General features: G+C 36.7%; 1 protein-coding gene across 8 annotated transcripts in view; it reads left to right on the forward strand.

The window, feature by feature from the left end:
* The window catches only part of Zranb1 (zinc finger RANBP2-type containing 1), a 56,834-nt gene that overhangs the window by 31,731 nt on the left and 10,775 nt on the right, over window positions 1-14,328 (forward strand). For all 8 annotated transcript variants that reach the window (XM_076912141.1, XM_076912133.1, XM_076912147.1 and 5 more), the window contains 4 exons: window positions 5,298-5,485; window positions 10,137-10,290; window positions 12,190-12,261; window positions 12,757-12,955. In XM_076912141.1, the coding sequence (XP_076768256.1) occupies window positions 5,298-5,485; window positions 10,137-10,290; window positions 12,190-12,261; window positions 12,757-12,955 (613 nt within the window). The remainder of the gene's footprint in view (window positions 1-5,297; window positions 5,486-10,136; window positions 10,291-12,189; window positions 12,262-12,756; window positions 12,956-14,328) is intronic.

Below are 14,328 nucleotides of genomic sequence, written 5' to 3' on the forward strand. Positions count from 1 at the left end.
TGTGAGCATGAAGACCTTAGTTTAGATCCTATGTAAAAAGCCAAGAGTAGCCATGAACATGTAACTCCTTTTCTTTATAACTCTAGGGTTGTGGGCTTTCTGGCTTACTAGCCTGTCTCCAGGTTCAGTGAGAGACTGTCTTTAAGTAATAAGATGGAAGGTGAGAGAGTAGGACACTGACATTTTCATCTGACTTCTGTAGAGTCTCTCTGTCTCTGTCTCTGTCTCTGTCTCTGTCTCTGCCTCTGTCTCTCTCTCTCATACACATACACACAATGCAACTCTTGTTTGAGCATTAAAAGAATTTCTTGCAAATATTTGAGCCCAGGTTATGATTAAACTATATCTAAGGATATTTTAAAAAATAGTTACCGGGTGGAATAGTTTCCTATTAATATTCAAAGTCAATTAAATAAGCCTTAGGAAAAGAAAGCTGCCTAGTCAATACAGCCAGCCACGTCTGCATCTTTCTGCTGACCATCCTGCAGGACATTCTGAACACTACCACTTAAAACTAACTTTTCTCTTTAAGGGTTCCTGAAATTGTGCCTGCTGTCTCCAGGTCCACCCTCACCCCACAGCATAAACCATGCTGTGATGTTACACAGCTACCATAGAACTCCAGGGTAGTGTTGAGCTGGCCCATGTGGGTTCAGGTAAGTCCTGGCTTTTTTTTTACCATTTGGCATTTTTTTCAAAGTTAGTTACCATTATGATTTTATGTCATAAAGGAAAATAAGGCAAAACTTTGAAAACTGTGCCATATATGGGGGAAAAATAAGTCCATTATCTAAACATTTAATGAGCCAGCTCCAGATGCTAACCAATGGAGTTCCATAGTAGCTGTGAAGTCCTCAGTGAGTCTGACCCATGGCTTCAAAATATGTTAGGCTCCACTCTGGCCCATTTTATCAGACAATGTGATGTGAGCTATTCCTGCTGTGGCTGCTTCTTAAAGATTTTATTTGGCAGCTAGTAATATGCTATATACTTTCATTTACTTAAAGTCTGAATAATTTAAGAAGTACATTAACATTCTCCTCATTTCTGATTGACAGTAATCAGCTAATTTTGAGGGTGTGATGATATTATGGGTCAGTTTTAGGTTGTTGGTTAGTTTAGAGTTAATCTCAGAGTGCTTCCTTTTTTTTTTTTTTAATATGCCTTTATGATAATAGTACGAAGGAGGGACAGGAAACACACAATAAAAGTTTGTTAAAGTAAAGAATACTAAGGTATTTCAGTTAATTTGGGGGACATTATGAGTAGTCAGAAGCCTAAAGAGAAGGTATAGATAATACCTGTCTCTTTTCTTAGAATGGATTAACTTCCCTACTCCCAGCCTACCCCGCACAGCCTTTGTTCTATAAAGTGTGGCTTTATCACTTAACATTTATTTGCTGCCCTTTCCTGCCTTCAATGCTTCTGGTTTTTCTTTTATCCCTGATGTTAGAAGTTGCTAAAAATGTAAAGACCTCAAGGACATTTTTGTGGTTGTGTTACCTTCCCACCTGCTAAGCAGAAAAATGTGGCTAAAATTAATTATCTGATACAAGCTAGATCGGTACTCTTAAACATCAACCCTACAGTGAGAACTCAAGTGAAGAGACTCTAAACCTGATCAGTAGTTCTTTTTGAGCAATACGTAGTAAGATTTAACAAAATGTGGACAGTTTCATGATGCTCTCAAGGACTTTGATAAACTGTAATAAATTTATTAATCCTTGTAGATGAAAATTTACCAGTTAAACTATAAGCTCTTATGGATAAAGAATGCAATGGAATTACATATTCCAAAGTGTTATTTAAAAGAGGTATATTGTACCTGTTTGTATGCTGGGAAGGTTGGAGTCTTTTTCTTCTGTCTCCTCTGTCTGCAGTCTGTGTTTTTGGGAACAATAGGATAGTACTGCTTGAGTTTTAACAAAAACTTGAGTGGGAGGGGAGAATTCAGTATTTTTGATGTTCAAATGAAAATTCTTACTGGCTCTGTGTATGTAACTCAGCTTTCTGAGGTGTGAAACATGTTATATAGAGTTCAGTTTAGTTTTTGAAAGGATATGTTGAAGACAGGCAGGCAGTAATGTCAGTTGTAGTTCCCGGTGAAGTTTGCATAGTTTGGTGTGCCATTGGTCTGATCTCCTCACCCCATGTGCCAATGCTAATTTCAGAAGTCCTTCAGAAACTTGAGTAAGGAAATGAATTAAGAACTTCTAAGACACCAACTCTACAGTGACTTAGCTGAAGAGTAAAGGCAGAGATTTAGAGGATCATCTCTTCTTCCAAACCAAAGAAAGAAGTCACTTAGTATTTAGCTTTAGATTACTTCATATTTGTAAATTTGGGGGAAAAAGATTCAAGCATGCAACAATTTCATACATGTCTATATATTATACACATGGCTAAATCTTCCTTTGTCTATTCAGGAATATTGATCAAGCTCTTGGGCTACTTTCAGAACTTGGAGCATTTTATGTGTGATACATATTTTATAAATAGATAATATTTTTAGGTTTTAAGCCAAAATCTGTAAAAGGTACAGAGACGTAGTGTTTTTTTCTTCCTATGTTGGGGATTGGACCCATTGTCTTTTGATTGCTAGATATATGTGCTGTCCCTGAATTATACTTCATCCCTAGTTCCAGCTCTTATAGGACTGAAAGGGAGAAACACTTGACTTTGTAAAGACTGTAGAGTAGGGTGTGGTGGCATATGCCTGTAGTCCTATCAGTTGGGAAACTTAGGTGGAATTACCTCAAGTTTGAGGTCCTCCTTTAGTACAGTGAATTCTAGACTTGGGCTACATTGAGAGGACCTATCAATCAACATAAATTACAGAAATAAAAGGAGATGGTGAGTATACCCAATTTAAATATTATAAACTATATTAAATTATTTTTAGGCATTTTGTATACTTGAACATAATTAGAAATAGTAAACTCTTTAATGATAGATGATTTTAATTTAAATAGTACTACTTATAACTACTCTTAAAACTTCATGCTTCAGGATGATGTTATGTTTTTTTATGCTAACTTTACTAGTGATTTCTAGGGCACTGTTTTTCACAAGGATATTTTGAAGTTTTTATGTTTAAAGTGGATTAAGGTTGGCATTTATAGTTGAACTGTGTGGCAAGCAATGTATTGGCCCAAAATGCAAACTAAAATTTTTGTAAGAAGACATTCTTTTTTGTTGTTTGTTTTATTTTTGTGACAGGGATTCTCTGTGTAGCCCAGGCTGTTCTGGAACTAGTTATGTGGACCAGGCTGGGTCTAAAGGTGTATGCCACCACTGCCTGGTGACATTCTTATTTAATAACATGAGAGTTATAGTTGGTTGCTTTGCTTTCGTGGTTTTGGGATTAATCTAGGTCTTTATGCATGGCAAAAGGTCTGCCATGGGGCAAGCTTCACTCCCAGCCTAAATGTAGTGGGCTTTTATTTATAGTTTGAGTTGAAAAGTTTTGTTATTATTACTTAGGTGCTTGTTAAGCTCTTAGACTCACTGAAACCTGTGTGAGACACCTAAGAACTAGAACTATACAGTCCACAACATCATGTATGCATTCTCATGAACCCTAACCTGAACAGTTTGTATGTACATGTTGGGGTTTGGGGACAGGGTTAGATTTGTAGAAAAGATCCATGACTTCAGAGTTTGAAAACTTGTAAAGCTGACCTTCATTCATGTTTCACAGATGTGATTTTAAAGGATTTTTGGAAAGATTGGTGTCATGTACTTACTGTCTTTTGTGCTTCTCATATTACTTAGAGTACACAACATCACAGACATTCAATGAGTGTGAAAATTAAATGATCAATTTTAAGATTGGTTTCTTTAATAGAGAGGTGACTGTTGTGTTATACCATTTATAAAGAATACCTTTATGTCAATTCCTAATTCAAAATGGCAATTAAAATGCCTTTTAAAAGCACACTAAGAATATTTTTAGTTAATTTTAGTATTTTACTTGGAAGAACTTTTTTTTCTGACATAACTTAGGAAACAGAAAAATAGTCAGTTTGGTAATTTGTTTTACTTTATTTATTAAAAGTTAGTATGCACTGTCACCCCCCTCAAGGCTGTTCTTATCCATACTGTTCAGGTAAGTACTTTCTTTACTTAACATTAATTTGTGCTAAGGTTAATAAAATAGTTTAATGGGAATAGAAGGTTTATGGCTTTGAAAAATGGTATTTATTTTACATTCATATTCTAATTGTTTTATTTTAGGATATTTAAAATTGTATAAGTTTTTATTTTTTAACAACTATCCTGGTCTCCCCGCCCCACCCCACTGTATAGACCCAGGCTGGCTGGCTGCTTCTGCCTCCCAAGTGCTGGGATTAAAGGTATACACTATCCACTTTCTTTAGAGACATTGTCTCTCTAACATAGGCTAGCCTGAAAAATCGCTGTTGTAGTCCAGGCTTGTCATGAACACACTGTCCTCTTGCTTTTACCTCCTAAGTAGAGGGCTGCAATTACAGTTGTGAATCAATACACCTAGGCTATTCCTGAACAATTTGTAACATATACGAAGAAGTCTTAGGAGATTCTGAATTCAAAATGCTGTCAATTTTTACTTAAAATGGAAATTATTTTAGATCTACAGAGCACAGTAGAAAGCTCTGTGTTTGTTTTATTCTGCTTTAAAAATGCAGGTAAAGGGGGCTGGAGAGATGACTCAGCAGTTAAGAGCACTGACCACTCTTCCAGTGGTCCTGAGTTTAATTCCCAGCAAAGACTCACAGCCATCTGTAATGGGACCTGATGCCCTCTTCTGGTCTTTCTGAAGACAGCTACAGTGTACTCCTATACCTAAAATAAGTAAATAATTCTTTTTATTAAAAAAATAAATAAAAAGGCAGCAGGTAAAGGGCAGAAACAGCCAAACACCGATTGGAAGCTCATGTATATCTCTTTGGGTTTTGCTGTCAGGATCAGTACAAAACAATAAAGGTTCATTTCTTCTGTGAAGTCTAGTTTCTCAAACTAGGTCGTCCTTATTAATTTTAATCTACTTATTGTAGTCTAGTAGTTCTTTAGAGCTTGCCACAGCATGGAGCCTAGCCACAATGTGAGGTAAGTGCCAAAATAGGCAGTTCTAGTCTGGAAAGAAATTTTGAAATGGTAGGGAAATACTAATTTTTCTTACTTTCTTTAGGATGTATAAATGATGTCCCAGGATCCAGGAAGGACCAAAGAAATGTTTGAGTTTAGTATGGTCACTTCATGTATATACCTCTTGAAAAAAAAAATTAAGTGTTTTTCTCTGTTGGTGCTTGTTTTAGGGGTTGTGGAAGGTGATTTAGCAGCCATAGAAGCATACAAGACATCAGGAGGTGATATTGCACGCCAGCTTACTGCAGATGAAGTACGCTTGCTGAACCGTCCTTCTGCTTTTGATGTTGGCTATACTCTGGTACACCTGGCCATTCGCTTTCAGAGGCAGGACATGTTAGCGATACTGCTTACAGAGGTAAGTGTGGCATTTTGGTTATTGAATTTAGAGGTTGTTTGTGTTAGGTAAATATATGTATTACCACTGAACTGTCACCAGCTTTAATAATGTTCTTATATATTGAAGAAATAAGTTCTTTAGTTTTTCTCATTATTTATTGTTTTTGTTGTTATATTGTGGGTTGGATAAAGAGCCTTGCATATACTAGGCAAATATTTTATCACTGAGCTATATCCCAAGCCCTAATTTTTATTTTTAATGTGACAATGTTTTCTCAAACTTTTCTTAAATATTTTAAATATTTTTACTTGCTTTTAAAAATCATTTTACATTTAAGAGATTTTAAAAGTTTTTTTCAAGAATTATTTTTATTTATTGTATATGAGTCTTTTGCTTTTGTGTATGTATATGTGTGAACAATGTGAGTGCAATGATTTCAGAGGTTGGAAGATAGTGTTAGACCCCTTGGAACTGGAGTTATAGTTGGTTGCAAGATGTTGTGTAGGTGCCAGGAACCAAACCCATGTTCTCTGAAAGAGCAGCCAGTGTTCTTAACTACAGAGCCATCTTTCATGCTAGCTTCTTCTTTGTATTTTAAAGAAGACACCCTCCCTGGTGTGGTGTTTTTTTTGTTGTTTGGATTTTGCTTCTTAAAAGATAGGGTCTCATGTAACTCAGGGTGAGCTTTGTAAGTAGCCAAGGATATCCTTAAACTCCTATTCCTTCTGTTCCATCTCCCAAGTGTTTAGATTATAGGCTGTTTTACCAATATACCCTCTTCCTGTTTTGAGATGAGATATTACTGTGCTGCCTAGACTGGCCTTGGTCTTTCAGGGTCAAGTGATCCTCCATATATACCACATCTTGCTTTGAAATGCATATGCATACAGTTTTCTGAGTTGATGAAGTTGCTTATGTACACCATTGTTCTAGCAATGTAGCCTTTTGAAGCAGGATTTTTCTCCACAGTATTTGAGTCATTAGGTTTGATTAAAACACACGGGGGACTTATCTTTTATTTGTTCATTCAACTAAAAAATATTTATTTAGTACTTCTGCTATGTGCCAAGCTCTGTGGCTGAGGAGGATATAATTGTAAGTATGCCAACTCTTCCTTTATTGAGTTTCTAGAGAAGTAGGGACATGAATGGGTAATTCTTTATAGTGTGAGCTGATGACCATTTGAATACTTAGGAAAGAACTTGGGAGGTACTTTCCCTTTATGTTTAGAGCAAATCATATTTCAGCAAATTTCCTTCTCTCCCTACTCCTGCTCCTCCTTCTGCCTTTCCTTCCCCTTCACAGGATCTCATATATCCCAGAGTAGCTTTTAACTTGCTATGAAACTGAGGATAACCTTGAACTTCTAACCCTTCCTTCACCTTCTGAGCACTGGAATTAGAGATGTGCACCACCATACCTGATTTATGTCATGTTAGGGATGGACCTTGTGCATGTAAGGCACCTGAATACCATTTCATCAAATTTCTTGAGGAGGAATAGAAGTTAGCATGTGAAGTAAGCTTGGGGGAGAATTGAGTTAAGTAGACTATAAAGGTAGAAGGAATCATATTCCTGAAGATAATGACTTTATTATTCATATAAGAGATTTTTCATAATAAGAGATGTAGAATTAAAGTACAGAAAAAATAATTGTGGATTCAGTTTTTGTCACTACACATTTTCTGGGTATACTTTGTATATGTATATAAATTGATTATTCAAATTTGCCAGTATATAAGATACTGTATGGAGATTTAAAAAATATGCAAGATAGCTGAAACTCGATTTTATTGGCTAGCCATTACGTTCAATTTGATAAGATCCCAGTGACATCAGGGTAAGAGGTTGTGTAGACTCAAGGAAGGGAAGTTCAGAAAGAGTGGATACTGTAATGAAACAGTAGGCAGGTTGCTGAGTATTAGATATGCATTATGGGACGGGAGAGATGGCTCAAAGGTTAAGAGCACCGACTGCTCTTCCAGAGGTCCTGAGTTCAGTTCCCGGCAACCACATAGTGGCTCACAGCCATCTGTAATGGAATCCAATGCCCTCTTTTGGTGTGTCTGAAACAACTACAGTGAATTCACATGCATGAAATAAGTAAATCTTTTAAAAAAAAGATAGGCATTATTAAAAAGGATCTGTTGAGTAAAGGGATTAAATTTTTGAAACATGGGTTAGAATACAGTATCTTTGTGGTGTCCTAAATGTGACTGTATTGGTGGTCTAATGCCTACCAAAATTGTTGCATTGCAGGGGATGTCACTGTGGTTGGTGTAGTTGCTGATGGTGGCATGTGACCAGATACAGAAGATGGCCTTGAGACAGAGTTAAAATCTTTAGGATATTCATAGATTTCCTTGGGCTTGTGAACACAGGGCTCAAATGGGACATTCTAGTTACTGGGCTCTTAAAAGCAGACTGGGGACTAATGGTGAGATGGTGCTAAAGTATCTATGAATTCATTATTGTTAATGTCACAAATTACTTCAAAATTTAGCAGCTTAAAACATTTTGTTACTTAAACATTTTGTAGGAGTTGGGAATCTTAGCTGAGTGGCTTAGGTCAGAGTACCATGAGAGGGCCTGGAAGATGACTCTGTGGGAAAAGTGTTTGCCCTCTAAGTGTACAGATCAGAGTTTAAATCCTCAGCACCCACAAAAATGTTGGACAGGCATGGGGGTCTCCTATAATCCCAGCACTCAGGAGGCAGAGACATAAGTTTCCTGATGCAAGCTGGCTAGCTAGGCTAACTGAAATATAAGCTCCAGGCTCAGTGAGAGACCCTATCTAGTAAATAAAATGGAGAGTCATGAGGAATACACATGACATCAACATCTAGGTTCTAAACGCATTTGAATAATGTGTACTGGTACTCATACACATGTGCATACACATACACATGCATGCACTTACCCATACATACTTGGTATTGTCAAGCTGTTGGCCAGGACTGTAGTCAGCAAACTTGACTAGTGCTAGAGGATCTGCTTCCAGCAGGCTCATCCACAAGGGCCTATTGGCTACAGGCTTAAATCCTGCTATGTGGGTTCATTCACAGTACTCTTTGTGGCAGCTGGTGTCACCTAAAGCAGATGACTGAAGAGAAGATGCAGAAATGTTATCAAAGTGGAAGTTATGGTTCCTGAGTTGGTTTTGTGTGTGTGTGTGTGTGTGTGTGTGTGTGTGTGTGTGTGTGTGTGTGTGTGTGTAAGTTAAACAGGGCCTCACTATGTAATCCTAGCTGGCCTTGAACTCATAGAACTTGAACTCTGCCTCCCTGCTTGAGATTAAAGGCAATGCCCAGTTTTATGAATCAATTTAAGAAACTCATTATTTTCACTTGTGTAATATTTTCTGGGGCTGATAGACCAACTTAGGGAGAGGGAAGAGAAGTGTTGGTTGAGGTTAAGAACAAAATTAGTGTTAAATTTTTGTTTCAGTGGAAAGTATAGGTGCTCCCAACGATTGTTTAAAAGGGGCCATTAGGGAGGGTACAAAGGTAGGGCGCAAATCTGATCAAAGAGGGTATGTTTATAGAAAAAGCACAGAACCAAGTTCTTCTGGATAATGTTTATTACAAGAAAATGCCTTATAGTTTAGGCCATTAGTTAAGAAAAGTAAAGGATTCTTGTGTATTAAACTCCGTGGATCTTTTCCAATTTATAGACTCCAGGTTGAGCACAACTGACCTAAGAAGGATGGTTGAGGTCAAAGGAGAGATAAGAAACAGGTTTCAGGGTTTGAGGATGATAGTGAAGGGAATGTTTCAAGCTTTTCTTGAAATATATTCAAGGTCCATTGTATGTTGGTTTAAAAAAGAATTTGGGCTATTCATGTTAGTAGTATTATCTGACAAATAGTCCATTCTGAAAATACTTGATAATTGTTTCTTAATTTTCAGTTACTTGAACTTTGAATTTCTAGGTTCATGGAGCTAGAATGTAACAAAAAATTTTATAGTACTGGCACTCAATAAAATCAAAATAAGGGCTCCTGTAGCTGTCTTAATTCTGCTTACCAATTCTGGCTCCTTTAACAGCGGTAATGTGCAGGTGATACTGTTACCAAAATGTACTTTCAGTAGATTACTATAAGACATGCTGCTCTAGTCTCATTTATGATATGAAGGGTTTTGTTTTGTTTTTAGTAAAGAGAAAACCAGCATATTGTCATGAGATTGCTAACAGCAGAGAGCAAAACTGACTGGCTCACTCAGCATCTGCTTTTACTTATAAATAGATAGCCTTCCTTATAACTTAGTTCCTGCAGAGGTGGCTGGCTGGTTGGTTGGTTGGTTGGTTGGTTGGTTGGTTGGTTGGTTGGTTGGTTTGAGATTAGCTGAGGCAGGCCTCTTACTCCTGATCTTCCAACCTCAGATTTTCAACTGATATGATTACAAGTGTGTGCCATCATTCCCTGTTCCATACACTAAATACAGTTGGTATAGTTGGAATCTATACCATTTGTTGCCATTCTACATTTAATGACTGTTTTTTTGAACAGTCGTCCTGATGATGTAAATGTCCATTGGCAAGGAAATAATGCCCAGTACATATAAGATTAAAAATGAAGTTGGAGAAAATTTTGCTTTTAAGTGCTATTGTGTTTTGTTTCTATTTATGATATATAAGATACAGAGGGAAGTTTCTTTCTGTATTTAAGGTGTCTCAACAAGCAGCAAAGTGTATTCCAGCAATGGTGTGTCCTGAACTGACAGAACAAATCCGGAGAGAAATAGCTGCTTCTCTTCACCAGAGAAAGGGGGATTTTGCTTGCTATTTTCTGACTGACCTTGTAACATTTACATTACCAGCAGGTAACCCCGAAATTTATTATGAAAAGCAATCTCTGTTTTCTTAAGGTTACATTTTTATGTGGGGTAAAAATACAGTTTTATAAGAGATCAAGTAAGTTGGGATTTTTAAGTTTTTTATTTTATGTGTACGGATGGATGTTTTGCCTACATGTATATCTGTGCTCCACATGTGTGCCTGATACCCATGGAGGCTAGAAGAGGGTGTCAGATCCCTCGGACTGGAGTTAGAAGCAATAGTGAACTGCTATGTGCGTGCTAGGAATCAAGCCTGGGTCCTCTGGAAGAGCAGCCAGTGCTTTTAACTGATGAGGCATCTTGCTAGCCCCATAGGTTAGGATCTTACGATCTGACTGTTCCTTTTACTCTTGAAGTGACTCATACAAGAACTGCTTGTAAACAAACATTTTGATTATTAGAAGACAGCAAGTCCTCCCCACCCCCTTTTTTTTATTGAGATAGGACCTCATTGTGTAGTTCTGGCTGGGCCTTGAACTCAAAGAGATTCTCCTCTTGCGTGCTGGAATTAAAGGCATGTGCTGCCATACCTGGCATATTAAAGACAAACATACATACACTTATTTTCCCCTTTTATTTTTGAATATTCTTTTTCAGTCTCTTATTTTTAATTTTTCCTTTATTTTCAAGTCTGTCTGTTTACATACTCATTGCTACTATTAAGAATTAGGATTAGGATTAGGATATAGGCTTTTAATGGGTTAGGTTATTTGAGTTAAAAATACTAGTACCCTTGAGCATGTCACTGCTTTTTATTTATTAATTTCTGCTGTATTTGTGAAGTATTTGTTAATGTTTTTAGTTGAAATGTTTAGAGGATGCCCTTTATGGATTAATATTGAATAAATACCCAATAAGTAAAGATTCTATGGTACGGAACTATTTTCATTTTTTCTAAGGGTTAAACATGAAGCCTTTTAAAATCAGTAAATTTCATCGAAATGTATTGTCTATTAAGCTCATCTTAACATTATTTTTTAAGATATCATTATTATATGCATTTACCTTGTGTGTGTGTACATGTTAGCCATGGCATGTTGTTGAGGTTAGAGGACCACTTACTGGAATTGGTTCTTTCCTTTCATCATGTGGATCCTGGAGATTGAACTCAAGTAATTAGGCTTGGTGGCAAGTGACTTTTCCTCCTGAGCCATCTTGCCAAACTGTAAATACATTAAAAAGAAAAAAAGAAACAAAAATACTATTTAAAAGATAATGTATATATATTTTAGATTTTTAAATTTTAATGTATGTGTATGAATGTTTTGTCTGTGTGTGTACATGTATACCTGTGTGCCTGGTGTCCTCAGAGGTCAGAAGAGGGTAACAGATTCCCTGGAACTGGAGTTAAGGATGGTTATAATCCATCATGTAGGTGCTGTGAATTGAACCTGGGGTCTTCTGCAAGAGCAACCAGTTCTCTTAACCATTGAGCCATCTCTTCAGCTCCCCCAAAGGGTTTTTAAGGGTAATACTTTTTTATTACACTAGAGTGCTCTATTAAGTAACCTGAACAGAACATGGAATGTTTGAGGAAGGTTACCAAAGTATTGTGTCAAAATGCCAAGGTTCATTAACTTTTATGAGAAAATTCTTAATTTTGAAAATAGTAAGTTTGTGCAGAAACTGCCCATATGAAGAGAAAGAACAAATTAAAATGTATAAGTAATTTTTGTCTATACCTTATTTTTTATATTAACTTTAAGAATTTTAGTAATGAAACCCAGAAAGGAAACTACATATACATAATTGTGTTTCATACAACATTAAATACAGGTATCTGACAACTTCAGTAGAAAGGGGTTATTTTTATCAGAGGTTAGCATTCCACTTATTAAGTTATTAAACACAAGAACCGCTTTTAAGTCTGATTTTTCTATGCAGATATTGAAGATTTGCCTCCAACAGTTCAAGAAAAATTATTCGATGAGGTGCTTGATAGAGATGTTCAAAAAGGTATGGGTGTGATGAGTGCTGTGATTTACCTTTTATCCAACTAGCTGTTTCATTCTGTATAACGTAGGAAGTAGTTGATTGTATAGTTGTCTTGCCTTGTTTTAAATTAAAGATGTAGAGTCATAGTAGTTTCAAATGCAAGGTTCTGGATTTGACCCCCAGCCCTAAAACTAACACTGCAAAACAGAAAAGACATTCATTGCCTTTGACTGTTATAGAGTAAATAAACACAGATATTAAATCTTAAAATACTTTGTTTTTTACAACTTACTCTAGAATGAATATATTTCTGTATTAAACATTTTTGGAAAACAAAATTGTAAAGGATTTGGAACTTAGATTATTTATTACAGAACCATAATATATTTCACTTATTTAGAAAGTTTACATTAATAAATTACATATAAATATTCTTGTAGGTAATATTTTTAGCCCACTAAATATTTTGTAATTATGTAGACATGAAAATGAATGTATTATTTAAATTTTTCATAGAGCTAGAGGAAGAATCTCCAATTATAAACTGGTCTTTGGAGTTGGCTACACGTTTGGACAGTAGACTGTATGCACTTTGGAACCGGACTGCCGGAGATTGTTTACTTGACTCAGTACTACAAGCTACCTGGGGCATTTATGACAAAGACTCGGTGCTTCGGAAAGCCCTGCATGACAGCCTGCATGACTGTTCTCATTGGTGAGCTGACAGCCTTGTTTCAGGGTAGAACTGCACTTATTGGTCAGTAACCTTATAGTAGTGGACTACTTTTCTTCTCACATATAATTTTTTTAAATGTGTATAGGGATTTTGTCTACATCTGTGTCTGTGTACCTTGTATATGTCTGGTACCCAAGGAAGCCAGAATATTGGATCCTTTGGAGCTGAAGTTACAGACATTTTGAGCTGTAGAGTGCTGGGAATCAAACTCAGGTCCTCTAGAAGAGCAGCAAGTACTCTAAACTATTGAGCCATCTCAGCCAGGCAGTGATTGTGATCATCTTTAATCCCAGCATTCAGGAGGTAGAGGCAGGCAAGTCTCTGAGTTCCAGGACAGCCTGGTCTACAGAGCGAGTTCTAGGACAGCCAGAGATATACAGAGAAACCCTGTCAAAAAGCAGCAGCAGCAGCAACAACAACAACAACAACAAAACCCAACCAAACAAAAACTATTGAGCCATCTTCCTAATTCTTACATAAAATAGTTTTAAAGATCTCTCTCTCTGGTTGTGTGGGAGAGTTTGTCAGTTCCTTCCTAAACTATGGGGATGTGATTGGTTTGGTTTCTGTGATGGCTCTTTTCCTTTCTTTTTCTTTTTCTTCTTTTTCTTTTTCTTCTCTCTCTTCCTCCCCCCTCTCTCTTTCCCTTTCTCTCCCTCTTTCCCTCTCCCTCCCCCAACCCCTCAGATCTATCCTGTAAGTTTAATGTGATTGCCCTGTAAAATGGATATATATTCTCTAGTGCTGATAAAATTGAGCTGGAATTTTACTGTGGTAAACATTGTCATCTTACAAATCTTTGAAAAACAGTTTGGATCAGGACATACTTACTGGTATACCTCTGTAACCCCAACCATGTAACTTGGGATGGAAGTGGCTATAAGGCCACCTTTTGGCTATGTATAGAGACCCTGTCTCAAATTTTTGCCCCATACAAAACCAGGCATATCACCCAAGGCAGACTGGTAATAGCTTAGTAGGGGCATTTTGTTAGACTTAGAAAACAGGAGCTGCTATATCATTGCAGCAGAACTCTCAGTTGTCTTGATTCTAATGTATAATCAAGATGAAGACCTAGAGCTATTTTGCAGACAGGACTCCTGATACAAAGTATGCCTTGATACTCCCTTGTGGAATCTCTGCTATGAGATACCTTTTCTTGGTATTTTTAGAGTTCATATAAAAAGCTGAATTGAAAGCAAGGATCATAGAGATATCCTCTGGTTCTTGGGAATAGGGTCAAGCTAAATAAAATGAGAAGAGATGGAGTATTACTGTTCTTGATTTGGGGTTCAATGACTAGTTTGTTCATTAAACTCAACAGATGACTATTACCATGGCAATAGTCATGG

Source organism: Arvicanthis niloticus, chromosome 1, assembly GCF_011762505.2.
Source record: "Arvicanthis niloticus isolate mArvNil1 chromosome 1, mArvNil1.pat.X, whole genome shotgun sequence".
In the NCBI taxonomy this organism is placed as follows: Eukaryota; Metazoa; Chordata; class Mammalia; order Rodentia; family Muridae; genus Arvicanthis; species Arvicanthis niloticus.